At 44.3% G+C, this 23,713-nt stretch overlaps 1 protein-coding gene and 1 long non-coding RNA gene across 16 annotated transcripts in view; one reads left to right on the top strand and one right to left on the bottom strand.

Annotated features, from left to right (window-relative positions):
* Positions 1-23,713, top strand: part of PTPRT (protein tyrosine phosphatase receptor type T) — a 1,093,164-nt gene that overhangs the window by 695,416 nt on the left and 374,035 nt on the right. For all 15 annotated transcript variants that reach the window (XM_082430071.1, XM_082430082.1, XM_082430079.1 and 12 more), the window contains exon 9: positions 875-984. In XM_082430071.1, the coding sequence (XP_082286197.1) occupies positions 875-984 (110 nt within the window). The remainder of the gene's footprint in view (positions 1-874; positions 985-23,713) is intronic.
* LOC309645405 overlaps positions 1-23,713 on the bottom strand; it is a 925,297-nt gene that overhangs the window by 62,340 nt on the left and 839,244 nt on the right. The window lies entirely within an intron of this gene.

The raw sequence follows: 23,713 nt of genomic DNA on the forward strand, positions 1-23,713 counted from the left end.
CTTACATGAATTCATGATCCTCTAAGGGGTTATAACGGGAAGTTGGGGGAATCATTATTTTATGGTTCAGCATCTTCCAGACTGTCATAATGATGGTGGAATTCAGCAGGAGGATGCTGGCAGGAAGACTTATCTGGGTACAGAAACAGCCCAGGAAAGGTTTTGCTCATTAGGGCAAAATGCTGGCATAGGTCATTGACTCATCTATTTGTCCAACCAGCAAATGGTTATTATGCATCTACCATGTGTCAGGCATCGGAGACTCAGCAGCGAGACAAATGAGCTGCCCTCTAATTAGACTGAAGTTTCAAGGCACATAGTTCCTGGTAGATTCAGGGATTAGGAAAATATGGAAACACTTCCTGTAGCTGGGGAAAGCTTGACAGGTTTGGGAAAATGATAGTGACATTCACGTTGCATTGCTCAAATACCAAGCCTAAGGCAAGAGTCTAATTCCAGAATCCTGCTGCTGGCAGGGCTGGGACCTACAGATGTCCTCTTTACCCTGGTCAGTTTTAGTTCCAGAATAAACTTGCACAGAGCCTGCAGATGAAAAGTCATCAGCCTTCCAGAAAACTGGTTAGCCAACTATGGCCCATGGGTCAACTCCAGCCCTTGCCTGTTTCTAGAAATAAAGTTTTTTTGGAACACAGACATGCCCATTTATTTGTGGATTGTCTATGGATGTTTTTGTGCTACAGGTGCCAAAGTTGAGTAGTTATAACAGGGACTGTATGGCCCACAAAGCCTAAAATATTTATTATCTGACCCTTTGATTTTGCTGGATAATTTTGCTGACTCCTGTTCTAGCTCAATGAGGCTGGAGAAATGAGATGGGAGGCTACATCAAGTTCCTAATTTTTTCCTTCTGTAGTTCCAGGAGCTGTTCCTCTAGAGTCCATCCAAGGGGGTCCCTTTGAGGAGAAGATCTACATCCAGTGGAAACCTCCCAATGAGACCAACGGGGTCATCACGCTGTACGAGGTAAGGAGGCCCCTTTGACTGTATCACTTGGCTTGGCTTTATTCGGTTTACTTCAGCCTGAAGTTGGCAAATACCTACTGTGTGCAGAGCTCCATCAAGGGCACAAAGGTGAGTGAGACACAACTTACTGGAAGGTTTCTGATAATACAGTGGGAAAAAAACACAGGGGCATCAATTGAGCTGTCTTGCTAGCCCTAGTGACAAAGAAAATTGGGCATTGAAAGGATTATTGATCTCTTCAGCAAAGGCATTAGGACTCAAGGAGTCAGGTAGTCCTGGCACAGCTGAGCAGACCCAGGCCTGGCAAACAGTACTTGCAGTTCCTCTGGAAAATCACAACACTCACATGATTCTCATGGTACCCTTATCAGTCCCTGGGCTTCCAGAAGTATCCCAATGTCATTCTCTAACTGGGGGTACATGATTCTTGAGCTTTAACGTTGCTCTGTGGCTAAGGCATATGGTGATGCCTTGGCCACAGAGCCAAGGTGATGGTGTTGAAAGCCCTTCTCCCAGGAGTAGCAGGGTCTTATATCAGAGATGGAGCAGAATGTCCTTGGACAGGAATGCTCCCATCAAGCCAACACAATGTGGCTTCACTGAAAACTTTCAAAATTAGAATAAATGGTATAGAAGCTCATTGCAGAGCAAAAGCAAACAAACAGTAAAACTTCAATAAGGCTGATATAGGTAAATGCTAATATTGGGATATGGGTGAGATTGACTTTCTTCCCACCCCTTGTGTTCTGAGACACCACAAGATTGTTGATACAGATTATAATAAGAAAACGTAGCAATACAGAGAAAGGGCATGGAAACTGAAGCTGGAAGGATGGAGTCTGGTACCCTAGTAGTCCTACCACCATCTCAAGTGACCTTTAGCAGGTTCTTCCTCTCTTCAAGCCTCAGTTTTCTCATCTGTAAGATGGGAGAGGTTAATCGTTGCTAGGGAGTCTGAGGTGGGGAAAGGTGATAAGCATCCCAGGCTGAAATACACTATAGGCTCATGGAGGGACTAAAGACTCTCAGTGCTCATGCAGAAAGGTACACCTGTTGAGAGAGAGCTTGGGGAAGAATATCCCCGCCATAAGAGAGGATGAGCTCTGGAGAGGAAAGTCAAGGAGTATTGATGAGGGAGAAATATTCAGGGTAAATCTGATGGGCACAAATTCGCTAGAGAGACCTGGACGGACCTCAGAGCTGAGGGAAGAGAAAACTGTCTTATCATGTACAGGGTGCTGGAGAAAACACCTTCAGGAAACACCTTATCTCACTCCATCCAGCGTTCCTCAGAGGCAGAGCTGTCTAACATCTCCATCTTGGAACATGGGCTTGGGAGAAGCATCCTTCCCAGGGTTGCTGCTAAAGGAGAGGAGGTACTCATACTGATAGACCTTGCCTGGGACCCATTCAAAACCTTATTAGGGAAGAGAGGAACTGGAAACTGAACTGAAACAAAACCCAGTCATTTAAAAGCTGCACACTGTTCTTTGTAAAGCACAGGCTGCGATCATACACACTCACTCACATACACACTCACATACACACAGATGAGATAGACATCTACCCACCTGCCCTTTGTAAAGCAGAGGGAAAGGACCCAGGACTTAAGGTGTTAAGTTGCTTGGTGTTGTTATCTAAATGGCTCTCAATGCCGGATGTTGAAGACTTGGAATTCACAGGCCGGTAACATTTCAAATGGTTTGGGGGAACCAACATAGAGTACTTTACCATCTTTTATTAACATTGTTTCATAAAAGACAATTTCAAAAATATAGAAAGGACGTAATCTCAGAATAAAAGGCAGTCCTTTAAATCGAATAAATTTAGCTTTATGGGTAACTCATGACATTCTCCTTCGTTTTTCCTCATTTTGCCTTGAATTGAGGACAGCTCTGGCGTGAAAAGACCCTGGTTCTTGTACCTACCTGCCTTTGGAAACCACTGGTCTAGGCCATGTTGCAGGTAGAGTCATATCGCTACACAGATTTCTTCCACAGCAGCAGTATCCCTCTTGCTCTAATAGGATTATGCACTGCGCTGGGCTAGGAAACCCTTGATTGTGATTCCACAGTAAGAAGAAAGAAATAGATGGAGGGAGAACAAGAGTGCAGACATAACTGTGAGTCAGACACACTGAGCAGTAGCCCCCTGAAGGTGCTGCTGAACTCACGTTTGGCTGGCTGCTGCTCGAAAGCCAATACTTGAGAGACAGACGTTGGTTGGAAAGGAAAGTTTGCTCTATTCAGGAAGCTAGCAACGTGGGGAGAAGGCAGATTCATGTCCAAAAGCCAACTCCCCGCTGCCAATCAGAGGGAAGAGCTTTTAAAGGGGAGTTTTAGGGATGTATAGGCGGAGGGAGGGGGTTAAGTGCAGCAAAGCACAGTGAGCTCTGACAGTCGTCTTGGAATTGGTCATAGGGTGGTGTGATCAGCATCATAGTGATTGTTTTAAGTACAGTTAATCTTCAGTTCCGGGGTCAGTTTGTTCCCATTTCCTTGAGGTTAGTTCTCGGAATGGTGTCAGATGGAGCAGCTTATGTCATGGCTACAGTCTGGTCATCGTGTAATTAACTTCTTCCACCTGGTGAGAGTTTCAGTATCTGCAAGATAGCTTGAAGAATGTGGCTCAGAATATTATCTGTAGCCCTTGAGGAAGAACTAAAGGTCTTTGACTTTGTTTAATGGCTAAACTATTACTACTTTATTTGACTGCTTTCATTTGTTTCTGCATTTCCTCCCTTTAAATTTATTCTTTGGCTAAAGTTTTTCTCCAGACAAGAGGCAGGCGGAGGACATGGGGGGTGGTTCTGTCCTGAGAAGGCCCCATAGGGTCCTGCTCTGTTCCAAAGGTGGTCTCGTAGATGGTATGCTGTCTGGAACTCTAGGCACAAAGGTGCACACAGATTAGGACATCGCACCTTTCTTCTCACTTCTCTTTTAACCCAGTGCCTTGTGGATATTCAAAGACCAGTTGCTGGGATATTGGCATTCCCATGAGGGACTCTACTGGAAACAGCTGTGGTGAGACACCTTCAGGTAGTTTCTTGGCTGCTCCTTGGGCTGTAATACAGAGAACCAGAGCCAGAAGGCGGCCGCTGTCTGACTTGTTTGAGCATTTGAGGTTACCTTTTGGGAATATGCCAAACTTCTTGGATGACGCTGTGAAGGGACCTAAGGAGGTCATGGGCTTAGGCCTTATATTTTGACCATAAACATGGCTGTGACCATGTGTGTCACCAACCAGTGAGGCCTCAGAAGGTAAGAATGTTGACTTTTGAGGTCAGGCAGCCTAGATCTGAATCCCAGCTCTGCCACTTCCTTGCTGTGTAACCTTGGGTACATTAAGAAACTGCTCATTTATATTTATTAATAAACATAAATATATGTTTAGTACTGTGTTTGACATTTAGAAATAGCATTGAAAAATATTAGCTCTTGCCATTACATAAAAATGAGGCCACTGAGACTTGGAGAGGTGAAATGTAAAGACCAAGCTTATGCAACTCATGGGTCCTGAATTCAAGTGCAGGTGTCTTGCCCCTTATTCAGTGTGGTCCATGGACCAGCAACATTGGCTTTACCTGGGAGCTGGTTAGAAGTACAGCATCTCGGACCCCACCAGACTTCCTGAATCAGAGTCTTCATTTTCCCAAGATCCCTGGGTGATTCACATGGGCATTAAAGTTTGAGAAGCACTGCTCTAGACTGCACTATTCTTCAGAAGGTTTCAGCAGGATGGGGAGTCTCCCCCACGCTGGGCTTAACCCAGTCCTGCCTCAGGTAGTGAGCAGGAGACCTTGCTTTTTTAAAGACATTTATAACAGAACATGTGTTTATGAGGCAATTTCCAAATTTAATTAGATGAAACCAATTTGATTTTTTAAATTAGGTTCTGGTTGTAATTTCTAGAGAGAAATCCATAAATTACAAATCACCCTCTTCTGATCTCAGAAAGTACATTTTGTGGCAAGGAAAAATCAGACAACACAAATGGAAGAGAAATCCAGGATTGTCTGTGCCTTCCTATGTACGACCTTGGACTCAGCAAAGTCAAAAGCCAAATAGGAGGAAGTGAAGAAGAGTTAGAACTTTGTAAATATTGTAAAAATTGTTAAACACAGCAGGCCTAAGTAGTATGTCATATGTTAAGATTAAATTCCCTTCCCCGTGGGTCCAAGTCATAACCTGTGGGCCCACCCTTGGACAGTTCTGCCCTCCAATATCGGAATGGCTTTGATTATGTCCCATTCAGTCTCTGGGCTTCAGTCGCCTCTTTGTAATATGAAGGTGTCGGACTGTTCCAGGCTTCTACTGGGTAAAAATCAAAGGAAAAGTAAATCCATGCCAATCCCACAGAACCAGAGTTTTACACCTCATTTTGGATTTGCTCTGCTGTTGAAACCTTGCCTATGGCCAGAGACTTCAAAGGCAAAGCAGTGATGACACTTGAAGGAAAACAGCTAGTGTAAAGGCCCTGCAGTAGGAATGACTCTGGCCTGTTTGACAAGTAGGAAGGAGGTCAGAGTGACTGAAGCCTCGTGAGCACAAAGGACGATGATGAGGCCATGTGGGGAGTGGGTGGGCAGAGTCAGGTTATGCAAGGCTTCTAGAGTTCACGCTTTCTCCTGAGAGGAACAGAACACCCTAGGAGGATTTTAAGCAGAGGAGTGAAGGAATCATATTTACATTCTTAAAAACATCACCTGGCTGTTGCGTGGCTGGTGGCTGTGAGCACAGAAGCATCTCAGGGACACCTGGAAAATGTGCCAGGAGGCAAGGACATTTAACTCATCTATGATACTGCAATGAGGGCTCAACTATTTGTTGGAAGCCCTTGCATCCAGGTGGAAGAGGTGAAAACTTTGTCACATCTGCTTCTTCCTTGCTGCCTCTTTCTGGACTTTGACACCTTCCTTTCAGTCAGGAGTTCTTATCTTGAAGAGCTCCCTGGAACCATGGACTTAGATTCTGGCCTCCCATCCTTAAGGGCTGGGAGTCTAGCCCCCTACCCTGATGCCACCCCAGGGCTGTGAAACGGCCTGATTCTCCAACAGCCACGACCTCTGTCCCTGCCCACTGAAGGGGGAGCTCAGAATGCTCATCAGAGCCCGCTGAAGCCAGCCTCGCCTCTGCTGCAGCAGGACGCGTCAGATGCATAGCCCGTGGCCTCAGATCCTCGGGAATTTGTATTTTAGTGGAGATGCAGGGTGCACTTCTGTGGTCACTTCCCCAGCAGGGTGACAGACGACAGTGCATGAAGAGAGGTCACGTCTAAGGCCTCGTGCCTATGCACCAGCAGATCAGCGTCACCTGGGAGCAGGTCAGACATGCAGCATCTCGGGCCCCAGCTCATACCCACTGCATTGGAGTCTGTGTTCTAACAAGGTGACTCACATGCACGTGAACATGGGAGAAGCACTGGTGTAAGACACACCCTAAAATGTCCTAATGTGGCTCTGGAAAGCTCTGCTTGATGCAGACACTGCAGTCCTTGGATGAGTAATGTGGCTGCTACATGAACTGAGGGATATCTCTGCTCACATGGGGTCCAGAGAGCTGAGGATTTTCACCAGGGATGTGGAAAGCATGCTCTTTGCATAGACTCTTCTGGAGCCCTGCTTGGGTTTGATGGGATATCAGGGTGCCCCAATCAGGGCCTGTACGTGAAGAGGGTTGGCGTGGCCCCTTCCACTCTGACTCTGCTCTTGTGAACAACAGGACATCCTAAAAGCAGACCAGGCAACTGCAGACAGGCACGCACAGCCAGAATGCGGTCACAGGGGAAACAGTCCAGTCAAACAGTTGCCTAAAAACTCCTCAGTAAAATCATTCAGAGACAAGCTGTTCAGAGTTCATGAAAAACAATAATCAATATGTGTTTCAATTCAATTAATTGTTCTCATCTCTGTCCAAAAATAAATATCACACAGTGTGAGGGAATTGGGCCAGAAGATGTTACACTGGCAACTGGATTAACGACGTGTGAAAATATTTAAAATTCAGACATGTGAAGCTTCCCAATAAGCCTTTATGTTCAGCAGTCAAAATCACCAAGTTTCTAATTACAGTGTATAAATCTGAGAAGCTTAAAGGGAATGAGAGGACCCTAATGAGGCAGGAATGGGTGTCTTGATTATGCTAGAGTTGATTGACATTTATCCTGCAAGCTATTCTAGGCGCCTGGCGTTCAGAGTTAAATAAAACACAGACTTCGCCTCAGGAAAACAAGGTGGCATTTCTGTGCAGAAGCCCCTTTAAAAGGCAGGATTGGTTGGAGGGTCGTCAATATTTTTCCAGCATACAGACGGTTGCATTTGATCTGAACCAAAAGCATGGGCCCCAGGAATCAGCATTCCATCAGAGTGCATTGCAGGAAGGCCAGGCACGTGTTCTGAGCCGGAGAGGAGTTCTGCGCAGGACCGGTGCAGACAAGCACTGATGGAGAGAGGGGCCAGCTGCGTGATGAGCTCAGAGCAGGCTCTCAGAGAAAGGCCCGGGGGAGCTGCTGCCTCCTTTTGGATGTTCATTCTCCTCCTTTCTCTTGGCTTGGCTGTAGTGGCCTCTCAGGGCTCGCTTGCCCCAGACAGGCTTATGGCTCCAGTCCACAGAGGGTCAGTAGGGAGGATGGGATGTGGTCCTTGCTGGGCAGGAGGTAGTAGAGGCAGGAAGTGACTAGCACAGCCCAAGGCAAGAATTTGCATAATTCAAGCTGGATCTACATTAATTACGATGTACAATTTGCATAATGCAGGCGGCTAGTGGGTGTAACATGAACTAGGCTGGTAACTAGGAAAAAGGCTCTTATTTCTTTTGAATCGTTTAAGCCATAAGTATGGGAATCATCCATTCCTCCCACCTGCCACACATCAAATACTCTAGAAAGTTCCATCCAGGCCAGGTCATACGACACCACCTCCACCACCACTGTGTTCTGAGCACGAATCTGATGGCTGGACCACTTCAGAACCTCCCTGCCGATCCCCCATCCACACTTCCCCTATTCCACTTCCCCACATTGCAGCCAGACAGAGCATCTTGAAAAGTAAATTCAGTCCTGTTACTTCCCTGCTTTGGCTTCATCTCAACTTTAGAGCCCCGGATGATCTGGCCCCTCTAACTTCATCTCCTGCCTCTCTTCCCACTGTTTTCTGTGCACCAGCCCCTCTGGCTTTCTGACACTTGCTCCAGCTCATCCAGTTCTTTGCAGCCTATGTGACTTTGTGAATGCTGTCCCTTCTGCCTATAACACTTTTTACTTTATGTTTCTTGGGGCTGGTCCTTTCCTATTCTTCACCTCCAAGAGGCTTTTTCCCTGGACTGTCCATTTTATCCAGCAATTTGCTTATTTCTCTCATACCATTTTTACAATCTGCACTTACTTTGTGTGCTGTAGCATCATCTAGTCTCCTGCCAGACTTTTAGCCCCATAAGGGTATGGGCCATGTGATGGTTATTTTATGTGTCAACTTGGCTGGGCCACGGTGCCCAGATACGAGGTCAAACATTATTCTGGACGTTTCTGTGATGGTGTTTTTGGATGAGATTAACATTTAAGCCAGTGGACTTTGAGTAAAGCAGATTGCCCTCCATAGTGTGGGTGGGCCTCACTATGGAGGCCCTCTGAGTTGAAGCTCAGAATAGAACAAAAGACTGAGCTCCCCTGAGCAAGACGGAATTCTGCCCACAGACGACCTTCAGAACTGAACTGTGAGACTAGCTCTTTCCTGGTTCTCCAGCCTGGTGGAGAACTGATCTTGAACCGACACTGGCCATATTTATTTTTGCTTTTTAGTGTGTCCTCAGGACCTAAAAGAAAAGTTTGCACATCATATGTGCTCAATACATATTCCTTATATGAGTGTGTAGATTTGTACTTTATCTTAATAAGGGGTAATGGTGAAATTTTGTCTAACAAGTTTAGTGGTTCTCAAGCCTGGCTGAAAATTAGAATCATACCTTGAGAGCCCCAAAACTTATCATAAATACATAGGTAGGTGGATACATAAATAGATGGATGGATGGATGACTGAATGTTTAGGTATCATTGTATTCCAAATCAATCAGAATCTCTGGAGGGGAAGTTCTATCCATGTGGAGTTTTTTTTTTTTTTAAGTGCTTTGGGAAATTTTAGTGCACATCCAAGGTTGGGAAGCAGCATTACATAACATGAATCCAGTCAATCCACTTTGATATGTTATCCTAGCTAAATACCTGCTAAATAAACAGAGTCATGACTCTGGCTTTACCCTGCCTTCATTTTCACTCTTCTGGAATACAACATTGTCTGATGTTACACTATAGCCAGCTCACAGTCATGCATATGCAGATGCTAGGCACTAATTATGTTAAGGCTCAAATTCAAGAAGCATTGGCTTTTTTTTCCCTCAAGTTCGCTAAACAGTTTGTGGAATAATTGAAGACACACAAGGCCAGATCAGTCCGTCAATATCCCTTTGCATTTCATGAATGGCATCTTGCAGCTCTGAAGGCAGAATCCACCATAGACTTTACCTTACAAATACTTTTCCCTCTCCTTTTACAGTAGAAGTTAGTTCTGTTGCTTATTTGTGAGATTTTTAAAAAAGGCATACGCACACACAAAGCTTCATAGATTTGCCCAGAGGCTTTCCCTAAGTCTTAAAAGTCAGAGCCCTGGGATGTCAAGGAGCCATTTTTCCTAACCCTCAGCCCATTACGCAACCTCCATAGGATGTTCCTCTTCCAGAGACTTGAAAAATGCAGGGATCCCTGGGTAGATGCTATATACAGGTCTGCTGGGCTGACAGGCTGGTTGACAGGTGTTTCAGTAGAAACAGCTCTGGGTTGAAAGGAATGATTTCTGGCACTCTCTGAGTCTGGAAGGAAAGGAAGTTGCGTTCTGATGTGAGTAAGTTGCATTTATGTAAGTGGGACCATTAGAGCTGCCTGTCATCCACTTTTAGCATACCAAGAATGCCTATATATTTGCCTCGGGGTGTTTCTTTCTTTTTTTTCTTTTTTTTTTTTTTTTTTTATTCCAACGCAGGTATTTGTGATAGAGCCAGGTAATGTGACAGTAGGAATCAACAGATGCATAGCACTTGTTACCTAAAGAACAGCAAATCATGTTCTCCTGGCAATAAAAACGTTTTCACAATAAACATTAGTCATTCAACTTAGCTGTGAGAAAGCAGTAGAAGTTACTGCATGGAAAATATTCCCACAGTGAGCACACGTGGATCAGTATATTTGTCTTGGTGTATGTGTTTATAAGCATGCAGGTTTGTGAGTGTATGTAGCTGTAACATGGCACGTGTATGCACATATGTATTTGTTTGTTCACATGTGCGTGTGAAGCCTCTACCCTGGGGCTGTACCCATAGTCTCCATTGCATCCTTGGAATTGCTCTCCTTTTTTTGGAGAGTTAACTATAGTAGATTTCAGAGGCACAGGGCTATGTCTGTTTTCTCCTTGCCTGGAGAAACTCCAGGTCACTTCCTATCCGTGTCATAGGAATGTCTCGATGGGCTCCCAGCTGTTGCTCAGGAACTTCTGCCGTAATTCCTCTCCAGAGCTTTGGCTAAAGGAAAATTTTGAATTAAAAAAAAACCCTGCAGGTTAAATTTAATCCTGTGCATTTACAGTTGTCCTAAGAGAGTGGAGGGAGGCAAATGAAAGGGTAGCTCTGCATTTGGCCAGCCGGACTCTCCTTCACGTTCCTTACGTGGGAGGGAAACTGCGTTTTGATGCACTGTGCACCCGGAGGACTTTGTGAGGAGTGGCCTGTACACACAGCCACGTGCCTACTGATGGAACCCTGTCTTTGGCTACCTGGTCCTCTCAATAAACTATGCCCAAAGGTGGTGTTTAAGCTGCCAAGTGTCTCTTTAAACATCAGAAGTTGTTCTCTTTTCATCTCAGTTGTTTTACCTTATTACTCCTGTTGGATTTCCACCTGGACAGGGCAGTGTGGCATGGATTTGGCGCTTTTAACTGGCTGGCTCTTTCCTTTCTGTTTTGGTCAGAACAGCTCTTTGTTTGGGACTAAAAAATGAAGGGGGGTTGTGAGTATTCATCTATCATCAGGGCATTTGGAACCTTCATCCTGAAGTCTCTGGAGGCTGGAATTCAAATTTAGGATTCAGAGATTATCCTTTCATGGGTCTCAGAAGATGGCAGGTGGATTTCTTCCCCTCACTCTGATCCTCTTCTTTGGCTACTTTTTCTTCATTCTTCACCAAGAGAAGAGTAGTAGTTCCTTAAACTTTACACCCAAGTATGGGACGTTGGCCTATATCATTATGGACTCAATGTATGCATTCATGCATAGCAGGTCTTTTTCAGAGCCCTTCAAAATATATGTCATAAAAATCACCATTGCTTTGCTTTCTTGGTGTCCCTTTTATTTTATGCATTGTTTTAGCATACGTGTATCATTGCAAGTCAAATAGTGAATTATGCTATTAGGAAATTTAAGGTCGACTTTTAGCTTGCGATAGCCAAGTAATATATTTGAGTGAGTCCCTTTTCCTACCTGGTCCTTGGTCTCTATATCTCTGACCTAGGAGAATTGGACCCGTTAGATTCAAAGGATCCTTCCTACTTTGACCTACCACTCAGGTGTCCAAAATTGAATTAATCTTACTCTTTGTTTCATGAAATACTTTCCTCATTGGTCTGGGCATGACCCCTTTTTGTATTTATTCATTATTTCATTTTGCAATTACACACCAGCTACCGAGACAACCAGAACTTTGACAGTATCTTATAGACTTACGAACTCCTCCCACCCCAACCTACTGACTCCTCCCACTAACCTGAATGTTATATACAATTCCTTTGTATTTCATATAGCTTTACTATTCATATACGTTCCTTAAAGGCATATTATTTTGTTTTGTTAGTCTTTTAACTTCAATAAAGGATTTTCTGTTGTATATAATCTTTTAGCATTTTTATCCCATATTATGTTGCCAACAGTCATCCCTTTGATGAGTGCGGCTGCAGCATGCTCATCTTGACTGCTGTATAATATTCCATTGTGTGCAGGTAGTACCACACATTTATTCATAAGCCCTTGATGGGCATCAGGGTTACTTCTAGGATGTTGCCCTTATCAACTGTGGAGATATGAGCATCCTTGTACATATCTCCTGTTGCATATGTGCAAGATTTTCTTTTGAGTTTATATCCAGAGACTAAGTCATATGGTAAATTAATGTTCAACTTTACAAAAAGAAAGGGGAATTATTTTCCAAACTAGTGTCAACGATTTACCCTCATGTCAGCAAAGTATAAGAGCTTCTACGATTCCAAATCCTCTCCAGTATTGGTCTGGTCAAGATTCTTAATTTTGATCAGTTAAATAGGTATAAAATGACATCTTTTTGTTGTCTTGCTTCGTATTCCCTCAGTCATTAACAAGGTTGAATATCTTTTCAAATATTTGCTACTCATTTGTATTTACTTTTTGTGGGAGGTATATTCATGTATTTTGCCCATTCTCTACTGGATTATCTGCCCTGATCTTATTGATATGTAGTCTTTCTTTATATACTTTTTATACTATTTTGTCAGTTATGTGTATAACTTGCCATTTTTACTTCCTGTAAGGTATCTTTTGATAACAGAAGCCCTTAATTATAATGTAGTCAATTTTATCAGTCTTCGCTTATCTAATTAGCACATTCTGTGTCCTTAAGTAACTATTCCCCAAACCAAGGTGAGAAGGATGATTCCTTATATTTCTACTAAAAACTGTATAGTTTTGTTTTCTAAATATAAGTCCTTTGTTTATCCACAGTTAATTTTTGTGTATGGTGTGAGATCAGGTGCAAAATTCATTTTTTCCTCTGTGGATAAATACTTTCCCCAGGTCCTTTTAATAATAGCCCTCCTTTTCCTTGTTCTACCAGGCCGTATCTGACATATGCCGAAGTTCCTTATATGCATTCATCTGTTTCTGAGCTTTCTGTTCCAGTGGCCACCATCTATAACAACCACACTCAGTCAGAGTTATTAGAGCTTCACAGTTAATCCTGATCTCTAACAGAGCTCGTCCCTCCTCCTCATTCTTCTTTAGAAATATCTTGGATATTCTTGCCCTTGGCTCTTTCATTTTAGAATTTAGTTATCCAATTTAATGACAGCCCCTGTTGTAGTTTTGATTAGAATTACATGGAATATATGAAACAACATGGTGGGTAATTTACATCTTTACAGTCTTAAATCTCTTTATATTTATGTAAGTTTTTGTTACTGTCTTCCAAAATTTTATTACATTACCTGTAGAGATAATGCATTTCACATTAAATCCCAATTGCTAACTTAGGTCTCAAAGACCTTGCACCTTGGATTCTCTTTTCCTCTTTAGTCTGGTCTCACTGGCCTTCTTTAACATCCTCCAACAAGTCAAGCTCCCTCCTGCCTCAGGCTCATTGCACGTGGAGTTCTTCGTTGACAGAAAGCTCTTCCACCTCCTTGCAATAGCCAACTCATTCTCATACTACAGGGATCAGCGAGTATGCTTTCCTCAGAGAGGCCCTGCCTAACAGTGTTAAAGCAGGACTCTACCCGCTCTCCATTATTCTCTATCACTGCTGCCATTTCCTGAATAACATGTGTCACAATTCATAGTTATCGTGTATTTAATTATAAATGTATCTCCCTATATTGTAAGCGCCATGAAGGCAGGATCCACATATATATTACTCACCACTGGAGAACCCAGTGCCTTACGCACTGCCTGGAAAACAGCAGGCGAAATATGTCTATCTATGTCTGTGTCTATGTCTATATCTATATCTATATCTATATAAATGAATGAAGATTGGAGAGGTTTCCTTTGATGGTAGGAGTACAGTGATAGTTATGAGTCAGTTTGCATCAGTTAGCCTACAGATATGACCTGACATGACCATGTAAAATTGTAAGATTATGCCCTAAGGCCTATAATAATTTATAATAGGCCACATGAGGTTCCAATGACCAATAAGTTTACATTACACTCATAGAACTCAGCTGATAATGGTAAACTTGTCAAGGTTAGGGATCCTATTTTTAACAGTTGCATCTCAGGTACCTTAAACAGTACCTGGCATAAAGTAGGTACTCAGTAGGTATTTGTTTAATGAATAAAACTGTATTCCAAACTTGAATCAAGGTTAAGGCAACAGCTGCAATAGATATTGAAATATCTAATTCCTTATGATTTCTTGATTTTTAAAGGGAATTTATTCTTTGTTAATGTTAGTGACATTACAACAACAGTACATGGTGTTAGATAGATGGGGGGTGGAAAGTCACCCCCGATTCCCACTCCCTCACAGACCAACCATTTTCACAAGGGTTTATTTTTTTTCTAGCCCTTATGCAGTGACATCTTTTGCATGATTATGACCACGCTGCAAAACTTGGGTTTTCACTATGTCAAACATTTTCCAGTTTCAATATAATCTACTTAACTATCCCATTTAATGGCTCTCTGCTCCCCTGAGCATATAGGCCATATTTTACTTTCTAATCATTCTATTTTGGGGTATGTTGATTGATCTTCCCAGAATGTAAGACACAATTTTTAGCATAGGGTAAGAGGGACCTGGATCTTTTTAAAGAGCTGGTTAGCAATGTTCGAACTTCTGCTTTCCTTTTCCTTCTCAGTAGGTTTGTCAGTAACAATCAGAGCCAGTCACATGCCTTCCATTGATTGCAGAACTGTGCTCAAAATAATAGCTCTCTCTGTTCAATAGGAATGGATCTAAGGGAGCAGAGTAGAACAATATATACAAATTCAGATAGAAATCTATAAACCCAGAGTTAGAAGCGGTGATCATATTTTCCTCCTTATTTTAGAATTTAAGTCTCCATTTGCTTATTTCTTAACAAACGGAGGTGAATATGGGGTATGTGTGTGCTCCCACTCTTCCCTAATGCCATCCCTGTGATAGGCATCCACAGTCGATCAGGGTACACTCTTCCATTGAACTCTGACATGGCCTCAGCATCCCTCTTAATGTGGCATTCTAGGTGGTCATGGTGTCATTTGTGATGCTTAACTGCCATCTTTGTCCTTTCCCACCTTCTGTGTAAAAGTGCTCTCTGCAGTTCTGGAAGGCAGTTCTTTTTAATAACTGTGGGACTGCCTGGACTAAGGGGCCAGTGCTCTGGAGTCCTTCCTGAGGAAGGTGCCAGAGGTGAGAAAGTCTGCACTAGAACAACTTATCTAGAGAGTTTTCATGACTGTGTCTAAAACACAGAGCCACAGGAAGACAGGAGCATGTGTAGAGGTTTCAGGACCTTACTGGAACTTTCCCTAAGGACCTTGTATATATAACCAGCTCTGTGTGCTCCCCGCCAACACATGTGTTCTGTAATCTTAGCCTTCCCCAGCCATTTTTTATAACAATATTACAGAAAGTTTGGATATCAGAGAAAAAAAATCACCTGTAATCTCTCCCTGTAGCACAATTATTTTGCCTTGTATTTTTTTTAAATTTATTTTTGACTGCATTGGGTCTTCCTTGCTGCACACGGGCTTTCTCTAGTTGCGGCGAGTGGGGGCTACATTTTGTTGTAGTACGCGGGCTTCTCATTGCGGTGGCTTCTCTTGTTGCAGAGCACGGGCTCTACGCACACAGGCTTCAGTAGTTATGGCACGTGGGCTCAGTAGTTGTGGCTCACAGGCTCTAGAGCACAGGCTCAGTAGTTGTGGCGCACAGGCTTAGTTGGTCTGCGGCATGTGGGATCGTCCCAGAACAGGGCTCGAACCCATGTCCCCTGCATTGGCAGGCAGATTCTTAACCACTGTGCCACCAGGGAAGTCCTTTGCCTTGTGTTTTATCTTTGTTAATCTGCATACATCTTTTGCCTAACTATAATTACATAAAATTTGCTATCATAATTTTTTATTAAGCATTTTATCACAACCATGATGCTTTTATAGCACCATGGAAACAGCTTATCTTTTCTAATGATTGCATAATTGTCCATTGAGTGTATATGCCCTAATTTACTTATCCATTTCCCTCTTTTTTTCCATATTTCTGACAACACTGTAATGAACCTCATGCTTATGGTGATGGTATATCATGATGGAAGAAACATGGCCTTCCGATCAGATTGACCTGGATCTAAAATCCTGGTTCTAACGTTACCTGGATGGAAGACTTTGGGGGCACATTAACCACTCTGAAGTTGCGTTACTGTATATGCTTAAATTTTAAAAAATGCATGTAGGAGAAGTAATATCAAGCCTATAATTCGAGAATATCATAAGAATTAGATGTATGTTGCCAGTAGCCATTCAATGTCATGGCTGGTTTTCTTTCCCCTCTTTTTGGTGTATTTCTATTTTAGACATTCACCCACATGAAATTACAGGGTTGAATAGAATGAAGACTTTTGTAACTCTTGATACATATTGGCAAATTGTCCTCCAACTGGATTGCAGCAGTGTGCGTGTGTGCTTTGAGTCCCACGTTGAGCCAGTCACCGTGTCTGAGAAGCAGGCCTTTGGCAGCCCAGCAGAGGTTTATGTCAGCTTTCCTGATCCCCTCAGAGCAGGCTGATGTGTGAAGAGCTCATCGCACATGTTGGCAGAGCCATTTGCACTCTCCAAGGATGTGCTGGAAACGCTTTGGGCTCATCAATTTATTGTTCACTACTCCTCCCCTTTGCCTTCAATAGCAAGTACAGTGCCTGGCTTCCAAAAGTCTCCCAGAAGGTCCTCGGGACTCCGCCAGAGCTCTGAACTGGGGGACTCAAAGCTAGTCCCTGTAGGCTCCGCCACTGCTACACTACCCGGCATGCCCTCTCATGGCCTCTGTTAGCTCATCTGTAAAAGAGAAAGTTGAGGCAGTTGGCTTCTAAGGCTGAACCACTCAGTGTGTTCTTCTGTCATCAGCATCATCTGGGAGCTCTTTAGAAATGTGCCATCTTGGGCTCCACCCCAGATCTGCTGCATCAGAGTCTGCATTGTTATAAGATCCCTGGGTGATCCCATACCCATTAAATCATGACAAGTACAGCACTAAATTATCTTCTGCCCAAGATTTGCTATCATGCTAGGAACATTTGCTGGGAGCCTCAGTTTTAGAACCCTGCTCTCCCTGCCCTATGCCTGCACTAGCTCAGGATTTCCCTAACCTGCCGTGAGGTTCTTCCCCTGCTTAGTTACATCTGTGGACCTAGATGCCAGTTCTTATGGGTCAGGGTCATAACAACCAATACCTTCTTCCTTGAGGTGACCAAAACCATTTTTGATGAAACACAGACCTTACTAGTCACTCCACTGTTTAAAATCCAGCTGTAGATCCCAGTGGCTCTCAAGATAGAATCTGAACTCTTCTTTAACCTGACTAATAGGTCCCTCTATGAATGACCTAGCCCTGGCTGGCCTCCCTGGCATCCTTCCCCTTTTTTTCATACCCACCTCCCCAGATCCATAGGCTTTACCTAACAGCCACATCACACTTCCCCTGTTCTTGTCTTCCTCTGTCCAGGATGCTCTTTCCCAGTACCTGCTTTCTTGCTTTTAAAGGCTGTGCATCCTTCAGCACCCTCGAGGGCTCAAGAATCCTTTCAGGAACACTGTTTTTCTGAAACACCTGGTTTAGAGGTTCCTTCTTGTTGTGTTATAATAGCATCTATTGCCCTATACTGTGATCGTTTATTTCTACATATGTCTACCACTAGGCTCAGAATTCATAGACTTCTAAGAACGTATTTTGTTCCCTGTTGAGTTTCCAGGAGCTGGCCTGTGGCAGGTCTTCCATGAATGGCAGTGGCCAGTGGTGCAGCTACCTCCCCTTCCTTCCCACAGGTCTCTCCATCCCGCTCTACCTGCTCTCTGGCTCAGGAGATTGACTCTCAGGCATCACTGACCTGCCTTGCCTTCTCGCCTTCAGTTCAGCAAAGAGAGTGCCCTGCTACAGATAGAAAGGGCAGGCAGGGGCGGGAAAGAGGGGTCATTACTGCTCCAGCAACCTCAGGGAGGGTCACAGCTTTTCTCCAGGTGACCTTTCAGGTTCTTGAACTGCTCTCTCCCTTACTAAATCCCCCTCACAGCCTATGGCCTTGCTCCCATCACCTCTCCTACAGTGTAAATAGTTCCTTCATTAAACTCTGCTTGGATTACCCATCTGTTTGTTCGCTAGGACCCCAGTGAGACCCCTGGACCATTTATCATTACCGTGGACCACTCAGGGCGCTTGTCATCATGGACTTTATCTCAAGCCTCACAGCCCTTCCAAGTGAGGATCTCTATCCCTACTAACACCGAGGCTTAAAGAAGCAATATAACTTGCCTGAGATCACCTAACTAGTAATTAGGTGATAACTAGTAATTAGTAATTCCTGCCAGGTTTGATTCCAAAGCCTGTCCGCTAAACTCGTTAGCCACTGTGCTTTCTCCAAAGGCACTCGATAAATGATCGTGAAATGGATCTGAATTTCCCAGTCTTGCTCAGTCCACCTGACTGGGGTGGTCCTGAGCTGGTAGATGGGGGTTAAAGAGGCAGCCTTGGCACTAAAGGGGGGACTGAAGTCTGGAACCAGCCTTGGCCTAGAAACCCTCCATGTTGTGTCTTCCAACTAGAGCTGTCACAGCCTTGAGGCATGGTGCTCAGTCAGTATTGATGGGCTGGCTGACACAGGGAGGCGGGTGGGGGAAAGCAGGTGCACCCAGCTTGGGAGGAGGACAGAGGTGGCTTCATCATCATGCTTTTTATTTGCAAATCCCGTTCAACTTGAACATTTCTGCAGCTGAACAGAGGTATTCAAAGCCCTGCCCCTCCCCGTCTTATGCAGCTGAATGGCCTGCATGACCCAGTGGCTTTTGGGGGTGTGGTTCTGACATGAATTTCTGACACAAATATGCACCATCTGGTATGTCAGTATCAAAAGAAAACTGCAGAAGGAAAATTAAGATAATATTTTTCAATACTGGAAAAAGTTTTCCATTCCAAATCAATTTTGAAAAAAAAAAATCTTTTCAAACATCTAGCAATGTCAGAATAGGCAGGGCTCTCTATAAAGCAACCATGACGTTTTATGAAGTTTCACATTTTCAAATCAATTATTATCTTTAAATATAAAAGGACACCTGTCCTGGGCCCCAGGATGATGATTTCTGTAATCATAATGTTGACAGGAGAGCCCAGTGACCATGTTCAATTTGAAGTTTCAGTCACTGTGGAGCAGATCCAGCCCCTGATATTTTATGATGCTCAAGGCAGTGCTTCTCCAACTAGAGTCTCTGGAATGCTGCAGCATGGGGTACCCACACGTTTATGCTTCAAGGTATACAAGTTCTTCAGTTCGAGGAACACAGAAAGGATGAAAGGCCTTTTCCTTTTTCTTTCATCCTCTACTTCTGTGGTACTTTTTACCCTTAATGAATCGTTGTTCTGTAGGAAGTACTTAATAGACAGTTCTAGAAAGGAAGAAAGGGGAGAAGGGAGAACAAGAGGAAGATCAGACCTGACAGTCCATATCAGCTGCTTTCAGACCTGGCTTTCAAACCCTGGAGTTTTGCAGAGACAGGGAGGTCCAAGTCCTCCTCAAAGCTATTGAATCAGAAACTTTAGGGGCAGCGCCAGGCAATACATATAATTGGAGCCCATAAAAGTCCCTTGTGCAGCCGGATTTGAGAGCCACTGCAGTCTCTATGAACTTTCCCCTGCCCCCTACATGGCCCTGGTTGGGGTCTCAGCTTCTCCAAGACTCCTGTCTCCATCACCTGCTAGATCTTCCTGTGCTTGGTCATCTTTCTCCAAGCTCCACCCTCCACATCAGCCGTCAGAGTCACCAATCAAACACGCAGGCCAGCGAACATGGACAACCTTCCACCAGCAGAACATAGCGTGAGCTCCTTACTGTAGCACCTGGGATGCTCCCTGTCCCCCATGACCTCTTTCGTCTCCTTTCTGGACGTCTCCTGCTTCTAACTCAATATTCCAGCAGCTCCAAACTATTTATTGGTAGCTCTTTACCGAAGCTGCTCTTGACCTCTTTTCCTTTGTGCACTTTGATACTCCACCTTCAGGGCCCCTCTGCTTTACCCACTTCCTGTTTGCTGGAGTGATGCTTGCTCCCCAGTCATCTCAATCACGACCTCCTTTTGAGATTTCCTCTCAGCTCCTCCAGCTGGTTTAGACACTCCCTGTACAGCATTCTGGAGTATATTTGTCATTGCGCTGTAGTGATGTGTGGCTGTCACTAGACCTCAAGGCAAGGACTTTGTCTTATTCACCAATGTTTCCCCAACATCTGTAACAGTACCTAACACATAATGTACGCTCAAGGGATGTTTGACAAATGCATCACTTTACTGAGCCTTTCTTCTCCCTCTCTCCCCTCTCCCACCAAAACCAACCTATTGAATTTTAGCTGCAGCACTAAGTTACTTAATGTCAGAGAAATATGGAAAAGGAAGAGTGCCTCACATTTTCTTTTGCTGTGTTCTCATCTAGTCCTTGTCTGTTTGCCTAAATCCATCCTCTTTCATGCACATATCACAGACCTGCCCCTCTCTTTAACTTAGGATTCTTACTAGAACCATCTCCCTGTGTAATATCTTGATGCCATCCTCGATTCCCTCCTGTATTCTTGTCTTGGGAAGAAAGATGTTGCTACAGACCGTTTTACATGTGTCCTCACCTGAAAAAAAAATATGCCCGTGGCGGCAATGGCAAAGTCTCTTTCACCATGCCCAGGAGCGCTGCAATTTGCTGTAATTGCACTGCACTTGGTGTGATCTGATGGCTGTCGCATCATTCCCATAGACACTGAATCCAATGACACCAGTTAATCATGCCAGAACTTCAGTCACGTGCGTAAATGAGAAAATCATCCCCAAATTAGGCCCTGAGTAGGTCAACTTGCTTGCTGTTTGAGGCTTTTTAGACACAGATTTCCCCCTCTACCAACTTGCAGACTCCATTGGACCAGTGTACTCAGCTCGAGAGTGAGATGGAAGTATGAGCCGTTAATGATTAACCCTAGTGTTTTTCGTGAGGGTCTCAGGAATCCACCCGTGGGAGACATATATCCTGACCTATAGGAGTCTTAGGGTGGCAACACCCTTGGTGTAACCTTGAAAGCTGCAATTCTGGCTTTGTTAAGTCTCCATCAGTAAATTGAGAGTGTTTGCACAGAGAAAGTGCACCTGTGACTTTGGATTCCAGCTGAGGAAAGCAAGGTTTTCTTTGTTGAGGTTTGGAAAAGCCTGGGTGTCCAAAGTCACTGATAGAGCAGCAACAAAAATATTTTCTGGGGCAAAAAAAAACACTTTTAGGTTGATCCCTCCCACATCTCCAAAACATTTGGTTAGTTCAGCAGATGGGAAATGAACTGAGATCCATACAGGGCTGTTAAAGTCAGAGTTTAGCACAAACCTTAAATTTGTAATCAAAAGTTAGTGGTTTATATTTGTAAAATGTAATAATAGTAACAGAGAAAGAAAACACTTCCCGTTACTCAGAATCTCACGTTGTTCTTTTTTCCAGGGTTCCTTCTGGTCCCTGTCTATGTATATATGAAATTTTTACGTAGTTGTAATTACTGCATCTCTGTAGTTTTTAATGCTTTTTCCCTCACTGAAAAGTATCTCATAGTTACAACATTATTAGCATTTTAATGGCTGCATAATGTCCCATCAAGTGGCATGACCACTATTTACTTAACCGCACCGTCTATGACATTCACACAGTCTCTGGTATTTCTCCAGTATAAATGAGGCTTCAAAAAACAGCTTCAGGGACTTCCTTGGTGGTACAGTGGTTAAGATTCCACCTGCCAATGCAGGGAACACAGGTTTGAGCCCTGGTCCAGGAAGATCCCACATGCTGCAGAGCCGCTAAGCCCTTGCGCCACAGCTACTGAGCCTGTGCTCTAGGGCCCGTGAGCCACAACTACTGAGCCTGCGTGCCGCAACTACCGAGCCTGCGCGCCGCAACTACTGAAGCCTGTGCACCTAGAGCCCGTGCTCCGCAACAAGAGAAGCCACCGCAATGAGAAGCCCACGCACCGCGACAAAGAGTAGCCCCCGCTCGCCACAACTAGAGAAAGCCCGTGCACAGCAATGAAGACCGAACACAGCCAAAAATAAATTAATTAATTAATTAAAAAAAAAACAAACTTAAAAAATAAACAGCTTCATGTATTTGCTTTTTCCTTTTACATTATTTCCTTTAGATATATTTCCAGAATTATAATTATGTCAACGAGCAGAGCCACTTGATATTTTTCTGGGTTACACTGCCCCCTTTAGTGGTGGATCATATCAACCTACACTCTGGTCAAAAGGGCTGTCGGCCCAGAGGCCTCAGCTGGAAAGAGGCTGAGGCCAGCGAGGTGCCTGGAACAGGGTGAGCTCTGCAGGGTAGGAGAGACTGAGGGTGCTGTAGAAGGGACAGTGGATTAGGAACCATGTAAATAGGAGAGACCCAGTCTGACTTGGCCACAGCCCCTGGGTGACGTTGAGTAAGTCATTCTTTGGGGCCTGGACCTGGCCTGTATGTGGGAAGCAGAATTACGACTCTCGCCTGTTGGTAACCCAGTCATTGCCTGTGCTGGGGAGAGGAAGAACCTGACGTAAAAGTACCTGGCACGAAATGAGCCCATCTCTGATTCCCTTTCCACTCTGCTTCTCCTCCACACACGACACAATCCATCAGCAGTCTTCAAAGTGCCCCTTCAGTGTGTTAAGGAAATCTGCCCTCATTACCACCCTAGTTGCCGCCACCACCATCTCTTGTCCCAACTACAATAATTACCTAGCTGTTCTTCTTGCCTCCATGCTTGGCCCACACCCAAGAGTCCATTCTCCACGGATCGACCAGAGTGGTGTTTTTAAAATGCCACTTGGTTCATGTTACTCTCCCGCCTGAAAGCCATCAAAGGAAATGGTGGTGCAGTCAGCAAGCCAGCACACTCCCGAAGCCCTCCAGCACCTCCCCACACACATGATTTATTTGTAGGCTTATTGGAAACACATCACCAATAGGTTAACCAAACCCAGGTGAACCTGGACGGCACCCAGGAGCTTCTGTCCCTTCTTTGTGAACACAGTGGGGAAGAGACCTAGCATGCCACACAGTTGAATCAAGTTCTTGCTCAGAGGACATCTGCTGGACATTAAATGTCAGTTCTTCTTTGGTTGTGAAGGATGAAGGGACCTGAAAACTGACTCAATGATGGTGTATTAGTTTCTGAGGGCTGCCATAGCAAATTGCCACAAACTGTTGGCTTAAAACAAGAGAGGTTTATTCCCTCACAGTTCTAGAGGCTAGAAGTCCAAAATCAAGATGACGGCAGGGTTGGTTCCTTCTGGAGGGTCTGAGGGAGAACCTGTTGCATGCCTCTCTCCTCACTTCTGGTGGTGACCAGTAATCCTCGGCATTCGCTGGTTTGGGGTTGCATAACTCCAGTCTCTGCCTCCGTCCTCATATGGCCTTCTCCCCTCTGTGTCTCATTCTCCCTTTGTCTTCCTCTGGTAAGGACAACTGCTGTTGGATTTAGGGCTCACCCTAATCCAGGATGATCTCATCTCGAGATCCTTGATTTAATTACATCTGCGAAGACCCTTTCTTTCAATAAGTTCACATTCACAGGTGCCAGGCAGACATCTCTTTTGGGAGGACTACCACTCAGCCCACTACAGATGGCAGGTCCTTTGAGAAAGTATGGAGTAGGGAGAGCTTTCTGGAATACCATATGTAGATGTCTCTAGAAGAGCAGGGCAGTCTG

Source organism: Balaenoptera physalus, assembly GCF_965194825.1.
Source record: "Balaenoptera physalus genome assembly, chromosome: 16".
Taxonomy (NCBI): Eukaryota; Metazoa; Chordata; class Mammalia; order Artiodactyla; family Balaenopteridae; genus Balaenoptera; species Balaenoptera physalus.